Source organism: Microtus ochrogaster, chromosome 15, assembly GCF_000317375.1.
Source record: "Microtus ochrogaster isolate Prairie Vole_2 chromosome 15, MicOch1.0, whole genome shotgun sequence".
NCBI lineage: Eukaryota > Metazoa > Chordata > Mammalia > Rodentia > Cricetidae > Microtus > Microtus ochrogaster.
The window spans coordinates 22,218,602-22,232,096 of NC_022017.1; the positions used below are offsets into that span (position 1 = coordinate 22,218,602).

Below are 13,495 nucleotides of genomic sequence, written 5' to 3' on the forward strand. Positions count from 1 at the left end.
GGCTGGCGACTAGACTCCCTTCCTGGTTGTACAGAGGGCTGACGGTGATCTGTAAGTTTTTTCCCCTTTAAATAAATAATACCCTATTAATCATAATTCCAAACTGCTGTGGCATTGTTTGTGACTTAAGCCTACACCTCATAAAAAAAAAGCTTGTGGTATTTTTTTTTTGTTGTTTTTCAAGACAGGGTTTCTCTGTGTAGAAGCCTTAGCTGTCCTGGAACTTGCTTTGTAGACCAGGCTGGCCTCAGAGATCTGCCTGCCTCAGCCTTCTGAGTGCTAAGACTAAAGGTGTGTGCCACCATGCCTGGCCTGTGGTAATTTTAAAATTAGACTGCATTAAAGAATTGAGATCTTTAAGATATTGAACTCTCATTTATGAATATGCCCTCATGTGCTCAAGTAAAGCTTTGTACCTTTGTTCCAGCGTTAACGCTGGTTATGCCTCACAGGCTCATTTCTGGGCACCCTAGAGAGATTCCTTCCATTATAACAGCCACTTGTCTTTCCTGAGGATGGGCAGAGCTACCCAGACCACAAGGAGGGTATTCCTGGGGAAGGGGCACATATTAGGACTTGGTAAGCACTGACAAACAGCCTTTGAGAGGGTGCTCCAAAGTCACCAGCACACATGTCTTCAAATGCACTTCTAACAGACCCAGAACTTTTGTCTTTGAAAGATTTAGGGAGAAACTGAGTCACGGACTGCACTTGGGTGCAGCTGTCTGTGGGCTCACATACCTTTAAGACCAGGCTATGGGAGAGAAGGGCTATTTGCCATGATCCTCCCTTCTGGGTGTGACACTAATTTTGGATCGTAATTCAAATCCTCTTCCCTTTTGAGAAGGTGAATGTAAAACTTGATTTCTGGTTCTGACAACCAAATTACCAATACAAACTACCTGCTTTTGGTGAATTCCTGCAGTTCATTATAGCTAATGAGCATCTCAACCCCACTCTGTGAGGTCTTGTAGGAAGGAGACTCTGTCCTTGTCATCCCCCTGCCTCTGGAGCTGGGGTTCAGTGCTTGGTTGACTGGATCTTGTGGGTTCTCAGCTTGACTGGTCCTGAGGGTAGGGCAAGTACTGTCAGGATGTCAGTCCTTAGTGCCCAGTTTCCAATGGTCTTTCCTGCCTTACTTCTCAGCCTTCTGTTTTTATTCAAAGATTTATTTTTATTTTTCATTATGTGTCTGTATGTATATAGTAGTGCAAGCTTAAAGGCATCAGATCTCCCAGAGCTGGAGTTACACGTGGTTATGTGTCACCCAATGTGAGTGCTGGGAATTCAACAGAGGTCTGTGACTGTAAAAACTCTCGTAAGCACTGAGCCATCTCTCGTGCATCCTCCTAGACCTCTAACCCACACTGAGTCCTTTGATACTGGCTTGTGATTCCTTTTGGAATCCAGTATTTATCTAATGCAAACACCAAAGGGCAGGGCCTACAATATCTACTCTTAAGCTCTTTCTGTATGGACTCTCTGACAGGAGAGGTCAGCAGCAGCCCTTTCCTGCTGCCTTACACTTAAGAGATCAGAACCTGTCATCTCCACCGCAGGCCCATGGAGAATGCTTGGCTAATGTAGCATAGATGGGGACTCGCAACATTGGGAACATCATTGTTCTCTGAATGAAGACACCTCCTCCTCCCCTTCATGCAACACCTGATGCAAGGAGCACTCAGTAGTCAAGGCAGACTTACCCTCACGCCATGGAAGATGAGAGGGAAGCCTTTTCTGGGCAGCTTCTCCCAGCCCAGCAGCGAAGTCACTACTTTGGGATCAGCACAGACCTCAAGCTCCCTGTGATAGAACAGGCGAGAGGGTAGTGCCAGCAGGGCCGAGTGGGACCTATAGTTCTTCACTAGCTTTGTGACCTGTAGGGAAAGGGTAGGCACAGGTCACGAGAAGTCAAAACCATACAGCTCCTGTCCAGGTTTTATCCCTGTTGTTCTTGCAAGACAAGCTTGAAACCAACCATATTACTGCTAACTTCATGGGGTAGTACCCTGCTCCTGCCTCTATTCTATTAGCTTGAAATCTGAGGCCAGGACAAGTTTCTCAGGTGACTCTGAATCTTGAGGATCCATTTTAGCAGAAAAGGTAAATAAACATCAGGAGGGACAAAAGGCTTCTTTTGTGATTCTTCTGGGTCCTGATTGTTGAGTGTCTCTTAATGGGTACAGTCAGCTCTGGATACTTCTTTGTGCTGCAATTTTTGCCTTTGATCTGCCACCTTACTGTGGGTGCCCACATGCGACTCAGTTTCCATCTGGAGTCCATTCTGACTTGTAAGTCATTTGAGTTTAAGCTTGCCTGCTTTGCTTTTCCCAATAACCTTGAGGGCTGTGCGAGACTTCTGATTTAGCCCATGAGAAAAGAACACACCATCTAGTAGACAGTATAATGCTGACGACAAATCTTAGGAACCTCAAGATAACAGCAAGCGCGTGTTAGTTAGAAGGACAGGAATGATCTTGGTTAGACACTAACTGACTGTGCTGTGCTTTACTTCTGCTTTTGTATATAAGCAAGTTCTAAAGTAAACTCTGGGCTGTTTGGACATTCTATCCTATGTTTTCTGTCTCAGTTTTTTTGTTTAATCTGACATTTCCTTAGCCTTAATGTCCCCCCCAATCCAGGAACCCTAGCTGACTTTGTGGGAGCAGGCTCCTACATCTTACAAGCTCAGCCTTTAAATGAAGTGCTATAAAGTTCTGACTCTGTGCTGTGGGCAGAAAGTAAGAGCTGCTGTAACAGCCCTGGTACATCTTTGGTCCTGGGATAGTACTAGCATGAGGAAAAAGCTTTTTTCCTCCAATTGCTTGGGAAATTGGTACAATACAAGCATCTGTCCTTGTTTATGGCTGTAATGGTCAATTGTCACTGTCAACTTCTTTAGATTTGGAGTTGCCTAGGAGACACACCTCTGTTGAAGGTGTTTCTAAAGAAGTTTAATATGGTGGGAAGACCTCTGAATGCGGGTAACACTAACTCATAGGCGAAGTTTGATACTGCATAAAAAAGGAAAATGGAGGAAGCCAGATTCTGTTTCCTGACGGCAGATGCCTCATCCCACCATGCCTTCTGTGCCATGCCATATTATCCCCTCAAATGGTGCCAAACAAATCTTCTTCCCCACGAAATTGTCCCTGAGAGGCATTTTGTCAGAGCAACTGAAGGAATTGTACTGGCAAATGCCCATTAGCCCCAGGACAGTAAACCACACTTCCAAAAGCAGAATGTGTCCCACCATGAAGATTCACACCAGCTCAGAAAGCAAAGAGAACAAGGAAAAGAGGAGGAAAGCACTTCTTTTTCAGAAAAGGATGTGCATGTCCCAACATGCACAGGAGGTGGGTGAGAACGAATCTCCATGGGCAGGGCGGCACGCAGGCATCCTCTCTGACCCAGGAGATGCCACGTTGCACCCCATCCTAGGGGCACCTGTATGTGTTCCTCTGCTCCTGGGACAGCAGGCACCTTTCTTATGAGTATTATCCCAGAGATCCTCCTCAGCCTGAAGAATCACAACATACTTTCCCCAGTCTGTGCAACATTCACTCCTTGGATTTCCAATGGAGGAAAGGGTTTTATTTCTCTGAAAACCTCTCATGACTACTATATTTCATTAACACCAGGAAAACAAGTTCAGATGGAAATCTGTTGGTATTATAACAGTTTAGTAATAATAAAGTTTACAGAATGTTTAATTATAGAAGTTTCTAGCCGTTTAATGATGTCCTACGGAGTTCAGATCCCCAAGTTCATTCTGTTATGAGCTCCCAAAGATGCAAGTTCCAAAGTCCACCTTCAGAATCTGACGGTGTGTAAGCCCAGTGTTAGGTGCAAAGTGTCCCTTTCAAACCCCAAACGGCAGTTCCACTGGCACTGTCCTAAATGACAGACTGGGCTCAGCTCACACTGGACTCTCACAGGTACACAGAAGGATTGCTGCTGAAAACCAGCATTCCTCAGAAACCTTGACAAGTGGGTTTCTGTTTGTAACGAAAGCTATCACTTCCCTTATCTGTCCCATTCAGCCAACTGTCTCCAGAATGGGCATCTAGCTCCTTATGAACTCAGACAAGCCCCGTGCTAGTTCTCAGGCTATTCCAGTTAACTCACCTACCTCTTGCTGCAACACAACCCTTAGAACTGGCAAAACTCTCCCACTATTTTGCCTCTCTCTGCCCAACCCCAAGAGATCGCCTTGGAAGTTTGAGTAAGTTTTTCCTTCCATGCATGGAAGGGTCTGGTTTGGTGGTTTCACCAAGCTCGCACTCACACCCAGAAGCACCAGGTCAGAGGACCACACAGGGCAGGTCCTCTCTTCCTTCACATAGTTACAAAAGCCATTTCTGTTTTCCTACATTTACGGAGTAAGGCAGATTTAACTTCTTTTATTGTCTTGGATCCCCAAACTCCACATCATCAGTGTTATAATTCCATGGCACCCTCTGATCCAAACAGCAGTCCCTGTGTGACAGAAGAGCGGGCAGAAAGTACCTTAAATGCTACCTGGGAAGTGGAGGAGCCACACATGCTGCTTATCATCCTCCCCGGGTATCTGTGCATCCCTGTGCTGAACATGCTTCCTGAGGGGAGGAGGGCAAGGAGCAAGTGGGTGTTTGTGGAGATGGAGATACATCCAGTTCTCTTGTGCAGAAGTCTCTGCTCATGTGCTTGACTCATGGGCAAGGGGAAGTGGGTGAGAGCAGTGTGACAGCTGCCCTACGGACCTGCCCTCAGCAGTCCCCCTCCTCCAGCCAGGACTGTCTGCTCCAATAAAACTTTGCTCTTTCTCCATTTGTGTGACAAAGCAGAGAGTTCAGAACTCACCAAAAGAGGGTTGTATGCACCACAAGCACCAAAGGCATTCTCGTCTCTCAGGTATGCTGGTCTGGACATCAACCTCTCCAACATAGACACATTCAACCCATAGGCCATGGCCAGTCTGGACTTGATGACTGGGCCAAGCTGCATGGGATCTCCAGCAAGAACAATCTATAGCATATACAAGGATGCCTGATTAGTGTGGAGTAGACAGGCATGCAGTCCAGCCACAGTAGAAGACCTATGGGAATTGACAGGCAGGTGGCTCTGAATAGGGTAGGGATGGGGTGTGCAGGTAGGGCCCCCTTGCACACTCTGGTTATATGGAATGAGGGAAAACGCTGAGAGACCATGGTGGACACAGCTAGAATTGACAATGGCTTAGACTGAGAAGTGGGAAATGAGAAACTTGATGGGCTTGAGACTCAGGTTTCTCCACTAAGCAGTTACTATCTGCTTTTATCAGTCCTGGTACAGCAGTCCAGCTGCCTCTTTCACTTATCTCTCAATGTGACAAAAGCCTCAGGTATGCAGCTTGTGTTCTGGAATTTTCTGCTGTGCCTGACCATAGGAAATTATCCTGGGCCCTTTTCCATGATGTCCTTTCCTGGCAGGCCTCACACTCATTAGCATCATGCTGACTAGCCTTGGGAGTGTTTTAATTAGACCAGTTCTTGTTCCTTAGTTCCTAGACTGTCTCATAGAGCCTGTGACTTGAGGGGAGGTGGTGGGAACACATCTGGAGGATACTGACAAGTTCACAAGTGGGTGTCAGATGACCTCTCAGCTGCGGGGACTGAAAGAAACATGTTCTAAAATGATAACCCAAACTTGTTTTTTTTTTCTCCTTTTCTCAATTAAAAAAAAGTTAAAAAAAAATAAAATGATAACCCATGTTACTGTCCAACGTAGCAGAGAGAAGGTTAAGATGGGGATCTGCCAGGAACACATAGAGCTGTAGGGGCTGGTGTCTGAGTGAGGAGCCCCTGAAAAATGTAATGGAACAACAGTCAGATCTTAGCAGAGCATGAGGCCCTGTCCTCTCCCCTGTGCCATGTGGAATACCCACACTGGAAACTTCAGCTGTCGAATCTGCCATTGAGTCCCAGTACCTACAACGGCTCTTATCTTCTGTTTGCAATAAGGAAATAATAGCAGGCAATGGCCTTTCTTCCCAGCCACAGAAGACTGATGCTGTGATGAACAGCACAGCGCTGACCTCTCGGATCCTCAGGTCCTAGTCCTTTCACTTGAAGGCTGTGACTGTCACCGAGGGAAAACAGTAAGACAGAAACACACACAAAACACAGATCTTACCTGACCATTGATGTCTGAAATCAGTCCCAAAGGAATTAGGCATTCTGGCTCACTTGCCTGCCCTGCCTCGTCCACAAACACGTGTGTGAAGTATCCAACTCTAGAGCCAAAGATGTCGGAATGGTAATTTCATTGGATTGTTTAGCAACTGCTACCTAACACATATTGGCAAAACTCTGCTCTGTGGTGCTGGGATCACAGTGGGGTTTTCCAGGGAAGATAAGACCAAGAGGTATAAGTGTCACAAGACTTGGAGTCACAGAGCTGCAGGCCTGCTAGGAGATTCATATGCATCCCTATCAGCAGTTGGTGTTCTGTAAGCAGAATGTGTACGTGTTTGGAAGGACATGAAGGGGTGAGGGTGGGTATGGACAAAGCCCAAGAGCCTCCTGGTAGCTTAGAATTCTGGCACCTTGTATCGCAGAAACCCTCTGCCCTTGCTTAGATCTGCACCCTCCCAGTCCAGCAGCCTCTTAGCCATGTGTGGCTCTTAAGCATATTACAGTGGCTAGTCTGACATAAAGAGCTCTAAGTTTCATACTTGAATAATTAAATGTAGACTGTCTCATCAGTGATTTAATACAGGTTACATAATTAAATGACACGGTGGGGCCAGTGAGATGGCTCAGAGTGTAAAGGTACCTGCCACTAAGGACTTGAATTTGATCCCTAGGACATACAGGGATCAACTCCCTCAAGGTGTTTTCTGACCTTTACACTTGCACCCAAACACGAACATACAAAATAAAATATTAAAAATATTAAATTCCTAGCTTAAAAATAAATAAAATATAGGTAACTACAGAATCTTTATGAAATAATCTGCAACCTGCTTGCGGCCAACTACACTTGGCTCTCTCTGCTCTCGGATGCCTAGAACTCGGGTCAGAAAGGTGAGCATGTGTGGCCTGGGTAGTCATCCTCACAGCTACATTCTGGGGTGACTCTGCTCCAAGCTGCAGAGCTGACTGTCCTCAGGATCTCAGGAGTTGGGACTCATCCTCAGGGAAGCTTGTTCCTCCTCCTCCCTCAGCCTGGCCTGTGCTACCTCCTCTTCTTACCAAGATCTGGCTTGCTGCCTCCCTGGCTCACTTCTAGTGTACTTGGGACATTCCTCCTAGCACTGAGGACAAGTTCTCTGTCCTTAGCCCATCCCTCCTTACCTTCCTGCACCATCACTGCTCCATCTCGGGAGACACCACTAGTGGGTACTTGAGCTGCCCCACCCAGGATTAACCTCTGACTCAGTGATTAACACTGAATTCAGCTGTTTCCTAAGCAGCCTGCCTCCCATTGGTCCTTTAAGCTCCTCATTCAGTAGACGTCTGTAAACTAAGGTCATACCTAATGCCTCTTCTAGAATCCAAGCCGCTTGTTGCTCCTAGCTCCATTTTTTTTTTTTCGAGATAGGGTTTCGCTGTGGCTTTGGGGCCTGTCCTGGAACTAGCTCTTGTAGAACAGGCTATCCTTGAATTTACAGAGATCCGCCTGCCTCTGCCTCCCGAGTGCTGAGATTAAAGGCGTGCGCCACCAGTGCCCGGCTCCTAGCTCCATTCTTGCTCACTAGGCCCCAGCTCTGAGGTTTCCATTCCGCAAATATGCTCAGGGCTCTCTAACCACTGTCCATGCTGCTCGCCCACTTGCCTATCCACTGTACTGCTGAACCCTTTGAGTCTCTTGGTCTCATCAATACTCCTGTTTCCTCAGAAAAGACACCCACCCCTTACCGCTCTTATCCTGTGGCTGACACCTCCCTCCCCTACTCAGTTTCCATCTGGTCAATCTCTTCTGACCTAAGTGTGGGGGACTCTGCTCCTACAACATTCGACACTTACCTCACTCCTATCTGGTAGAACAGTCCTGCACTGCTACATGTGGTGATTATTATCCTGAAGCGGGAGGCTCTCCAGATATCTTCTCCATCTCTGCAATATGGTTTGATGGCATCAATAATAGTCTGAGGCAAAGAGGTTAGAGTCAGTTTGGGTTTCAATTTATTGATCATTTATTTAAACTGGACAAAACAGCAAGGCTGGGAGGAATTCTACAGGATAATCTTGCCCTGTTGCTACTTCTTAGTGATAATTAATTATTAATGATTATCTTAAATTAAAATGTCTTATATTTTCATATTAAGTCCATGTTTTATGAACTCTAAAGGCATGAATATACTATAATCCTTTACATAATCCAGAAAGCAACTTACTATGTTTTTCTAGTCATAATTTATTTTTAAGCAATATTTATTTTATTTTACTTTATTTATTCAAAAACAAACTAGGATACTCTAATTTTCCAAAAGGGATAGTGGTAACCAAATCAATAAAAGAGAACTAAAAAGAAAATAGAATATATTTGAAGAATTACATCTTAGGAAACAAGAGTATTGATGAGAATTTAACAAAACTGAGAATGTCCACAAAAGCACTGTTAATTTGGAGACAGGTTGAGAACATAATGAAATATTCAGGAATAAGAGCCCACGAGTTGTTTCACAACAACAGAGCAATTTTTTCCATTATAACTTTCTACAATAGTTTGGTGTCTACCAAGCTATTACCTCCTGCTCAAATCTGCCCACTAAGTATTCTTCATAGAAGGATTCCAGGCGCCCATCCCATGCCTGGGGCTCACCTCCTCAAATCTGCAGGTGGCATTCACCCGGACCATGGCAGCTGGCTTCAGAACCTTGCTCTCATGAAGTCGCAAACACACAAGGTCAGCAGCACTGTTGGAGGGAGCGCAGACCAAAATCCGACTGTCCGGCAAAGCATAATGTACCTGCATTAAGAAGTGAGAGACCAGGGATCTTACTGCCACAGAGTGGAAACCCTGAGTATTTATCCAGCATACAGATTCCTTTATAGGGAACAAGGGGTGTGGGATTGGATACTAATCTCTGAGCATCTGAGACATTCCTTGCAATGTCCAAGAGACTACCCCACCTCCCTGGGCACAGACGAGATGTAATCAGGTGGTAGTTCCTCCCTGCCCCCAGTCCCACATACATACAGAGAAAAAACAAATGCAGGGCTATCCAAAGCCTGTATATGCTATATCCCCAGCTCTGCAACCATAACCTCCCACACACCTCCACAGACATATCCATAGACAGCACCAAGTTCTATCAATCTCACAAGCCAAGCTTGTAGCATAACATAGAATACTCACAGTATGCTTGCTAATCAAAATCTGGAATGACACTGCAGTACTATATATACACAGTATTTTCATAAATAAAAAAATATATATATATATATATATATATAAAGAAGAGCCCAGCAATAGCTGCAGAGTGATGGCTTCAGTACTGTCCAGGCAACTTCTTCAGTAAAGCTTCACAACGGGATCAAAGGTTTACTGTCTAGAAATGAAGTTTTCTTCTACACTTATGAAATAAACTTAAAATCCTAATACATAATCAGACAATGTTAGGAGCTAAATCTTTCTTAAATTCTTTACAAAGGTCTCTGGAGTTTAAACTAATCCTTTCTCAGACACAAATACATGAACACAGCACAGACCGATAGCAACCAGCACTACCGTTCTTACCTGCAAAACAGCCTCAATTATTGTCACCGTCTTTCCAGTTCCAGGAGGGCCAAAAAGAATATACGGGAGGGGTCGGCAGTCACCACTCAGAATCCTCCTCACTGCCAGCTTCTGGTTTTCATTGAGCATTGGATTGAAAAACTCCTTATCTCTTGCTTTAGGGATTTGAATTTCATCTACTACATGTGAAGTGGAAAGACAGCCTAGTCAGACCATCAGATGCTTATTAGATGCTATAAAGGCCAAGTAAAACAATGACAATGCCAACAACTTTCAGTGTGGTAGGAGAACATGTTCTAGAACCAAGATGGTTTTCTGAGGCAAAGTCAGGAAAAGTTAGTTCTCTAAGCCACTTACAGATTACAGCATCCCTGAAGTATTTCATACAGGGCTCAAAACCTTTTTTTGTTGATGATTTTCCCCAAATATTTAAATGAGCTGTTTTAAAGTTGGCATACAAAGTGGTAAGTTTTACTGTGACTCTTTCTTTCATACTTGGTTTGGGGTGATCTTCCTGACCCAGTCTCCCGCCCACTACACATCCTTCCCCCATGGCCTGCACTCTGCTCTCATGTCATATGCAGTCTAAAACCCCTTCTTCTTCCTTTCCCCAAGGCCCCCTAAGACTTCCTTCTCACAGCCTCTTTCTATTTTTATGACCTATGTACCAACATATAAACATGTCTAATAATTAAAATTTAGGATCTGCATATGAGAGAAAACCACTTGGTATTTGTCTTTCCAAGTCTGGAAAACTGCGTAGTAATTTCCATTCCATAATTTTCTAGAAAAGGATCACGATTTCATTTTTCTTAATCTTAATACAGCTGTATGTATTAAATTTTATCAATTCAAATTGGATGGGTTGGTTTCACATTCAAAAACAAACTATTTTTAATAATAAGTTTAACAATAAATATGTATCTGTAACCATCTCTTGTATACTATCTTAGACTTCTCAGGATATATATCTAGTAGTATATCAGGGTATATGAGAGTTCCTCTATTCATAGTTTTTCAAAAAAGATTTATTTTACATGTATGAATGTTTGCCTACATGTATGTCTGTGCACCACATGACTGCCGAGTGCTTGCCAAAAGAGGGTGTCAGATCCACTGGAACTGGAGTTGCAAACGGTTGTGAGCTGCCATGTAGGCACTAGGAACCAAACATGGGTCCTCTGCATAAGCAGCCAGTACTTCTTCAATGCTGAGCTATCTCTCCAACCCTACTCTTAGTTTTTAATTTTTTGAAACTTCTAGACTGATTTACTAGTAGTAAATATGGGGTTTTTTTATCAGCACTTCTTTGATGTGGGATTTCCCTCTGTATACTGTGAATATATTTTCTTACCATTGGCTAAGAAAGAAGCTGCTTTGACCTATGGCAGAGCAGAATATTGGTAGGCAGGAAAACTAAACTGAATGCAGGGAGAAGGCAGAGCTGGGGGACACCATGTAGCTGCCAAAAGAGAAGGACACCAGAACCTTACCAGTAGGCCACAGCCTTGTGGTGATACACAGATAATAGAAATGGGCTAATTTAAGATGTAAGAGCTAGTTAGAAATATGCCTGAGCCATTGGCCAAACAGTGTTGTAATTAATATAACTTCTGTGTGGTTATTCGGTCTGGGCGGCTGGGAAATGTAAGTGCAGCCTCTGGTTACACCTGTTGTCTCTCCATGTTAGCCTCTCTGCCTCGGGTGAGATACAATTTTCAATAGTTTTAATTTGTATTTTCCTAATGGCTAAAGATGGCGAACACATTGTTAAATGCTTACTAGGCATTTGTGTCTGTCAGCATTACAAGTCGGGTGTGCTGAATCCTGCTTATACTTTTTGACACTGAGGCTAAGTGAGGGATCACTTGAGTCCAGGACTTTAACACCAGCTGGGTGATACTGCAGGACTGACTATTAAATATAGAGAGTATACTACAACTTAGGAGCATGCACGGCAAGAATAAAGCAACCTAAGGTTTTTCTAAAGCATCTAATCTAAACCACCAAGACACCCTCGGGAGCAGGCAGATGGGGCTTCAGCCTTCTGTGGACAATGTGTCCGTCACGACTGATCTCCAACCACAGTGTGCTTCTCAGGCAACTTCTTTCAACACAGGTTTCTTCTCTGAGTCCATTATATATTTGTACCCAACTCACTGGTCTCCGCAGTAGAGGCTGCCTTCTCTGGCAGGTCTGTGGTACCCATGCTCCTCTCCTTTGTTGTATGTTTAGTTTGACCCTTCACTGTTTTCTTGTTCTGGAAATAATCATGAAGTACGTAGTTACAACAGCAGCTTTGTGTTACAGAAGCTTAAAGAGCAGCACACACACACCTACCACCAACACTCTGCTGTCACATTGAACAGTTTTTTGGATAGGTCACAGGTCTACCCTTTGAAACATAATTCAAACATGAGACAGTGAATAAAAACCTGTCTAAAAGTTTATGCTTTTCCCCAGTTCTTTGAAAAATAAATATAAAAAAATTGAGTTTTGTCATGATGAAATTGAAACAGAGAGGTAATGAGGACTCTGCTGTGCAGCATCTTCATGCCTTCCTGAGAACACAGAAAGCCAGCACTGCTTGTCAAGCCTACACAAGAACTGGTTTTACAGGTGTGTTTGAATATAGATATACTTTTCTCTGAGCCAACAGTATTGAATTTTTAATTTTTCTATTATAAATACTTCCTAATTCATAGCTTTGTATATATATCTTTGTGTAATTAATGACTTTTATATAATGAATCTTGAAGCTCTGCATCATAAAATTTCTTCATTAAAAATACATGCAGTCAAATTTTATTCTAGGATTTCTCAACGTGGCCTCCGATCACTGTCATATTGGTGCTGCAGAGGATAACTGGTATGGTCTTAGTCCATGTGCCTAGCCCTGTAATTCTATTTGTCTGACAATAGTCTAGTCTGAGAATATACTTTAATATGAGGATGGATAAGTACTTTAATACTGTCATAGATATTTATGACCTTTACATATACATATTCTAATAGGTATTTCATATATATATGAAATTTGTAATTACATTTTAAAATTTATATATTAGAATAACTTGGTCAAGTTTCTGAAAACAACAATAAAACTAGTTGGAATGTTAAGATTTACAGATTTGTAATGGGAGATAGTAGAGTTGGTAAAATGCTTCCCATGCAGGCATGAATACCCAAGTCCAATCCCTAAAAACCCATATCAAAAGCTAAAAAACAACAAAAGTAAAAACAACAACAACATGGGCTGGGGAGAGAAACAACTGAATTAGGAATCCTAACACCTGTGGCAGCAAGCTAAGGACGAGGAAGGCGGATGGCATGCCCTAGCCTAAGGCTAAAGAACGAGGGTCAGGAGGTTGCCAAAGGTGTGCGTGAGTTTCATAAGATGACTGTTGTCTCTGGACACTGGCAGGAGGGGAGGCTAGGAAGAGGGGTCTGTCAGTCTGTCTATCCTATGCAGGTCTCGTCTGACGTGCTGCCATATGAACACAGACAGAGGCAGCAAGCTTTATCAACACACAAAGTCAAATTCACAGGCACCTTCACTGATACACAATCCAGAGTAAGATTCACTGAGCTTCTAGGTACTCTGTGGCCCAGTCAAGGTAACATGTAAAATTGATCATCACAAGAATATGCCCTTCAAAACTGGATGTCAACCTGTAGAAGAATGAAAATACATACATATCTATCACCATGCACAAAACTCAAGTCCAAATGGATTAAAGACCTCAATATCAGTCTGAACACACTGAACCTGATAGAAGAGAAAGTGGGA

At 43.5% G+C, this 13,495-nt stretch overlaps 1 protein-coding gene across 1 annotated transcript in view; it reads right to left on the reverse strand.

Annotated features, from left to right (window-relative positions):
• Mov10l1 (Mov10 like RISC complex RNA helicase 1) overlaps positions 1-13,495 on the reverse strand; it is an 82,837-nt gene that overhangs the window by 29,341 nt on the left and 40,001 nt on the right. The window contains exons 15-21 of the mRNA XM_013348818.2: positions 11,866-11,965; positions 9,706-9,884; positions 8,788-8,934; positions 7,989-8,110; positions 6,154-6,253; positions 4,843-5,007; positions 1,704-1,877 (exon numbers count right to left, since the gene is read on the reverse strand). Of these exons, the coding sequence (XP_013204272.1) occupies positions 1,704-1,877; positions 4,843-5,007; positions 6,154-6,253; positions 7,989-8,110; positions 8,788-8,934; positions 9,706-9,884; positions 11,866-11,965 (987 nt within the window). The remainder of the gene's footprint in view (positions 1-1,703; positions 1,878-4,842; positions 5,008-6,153; positions 6,254-7,988; positions 8,111-8,787; positions 8,935-9,705; positions 9,885-11,865; positions 11,966-13,495) is intronic.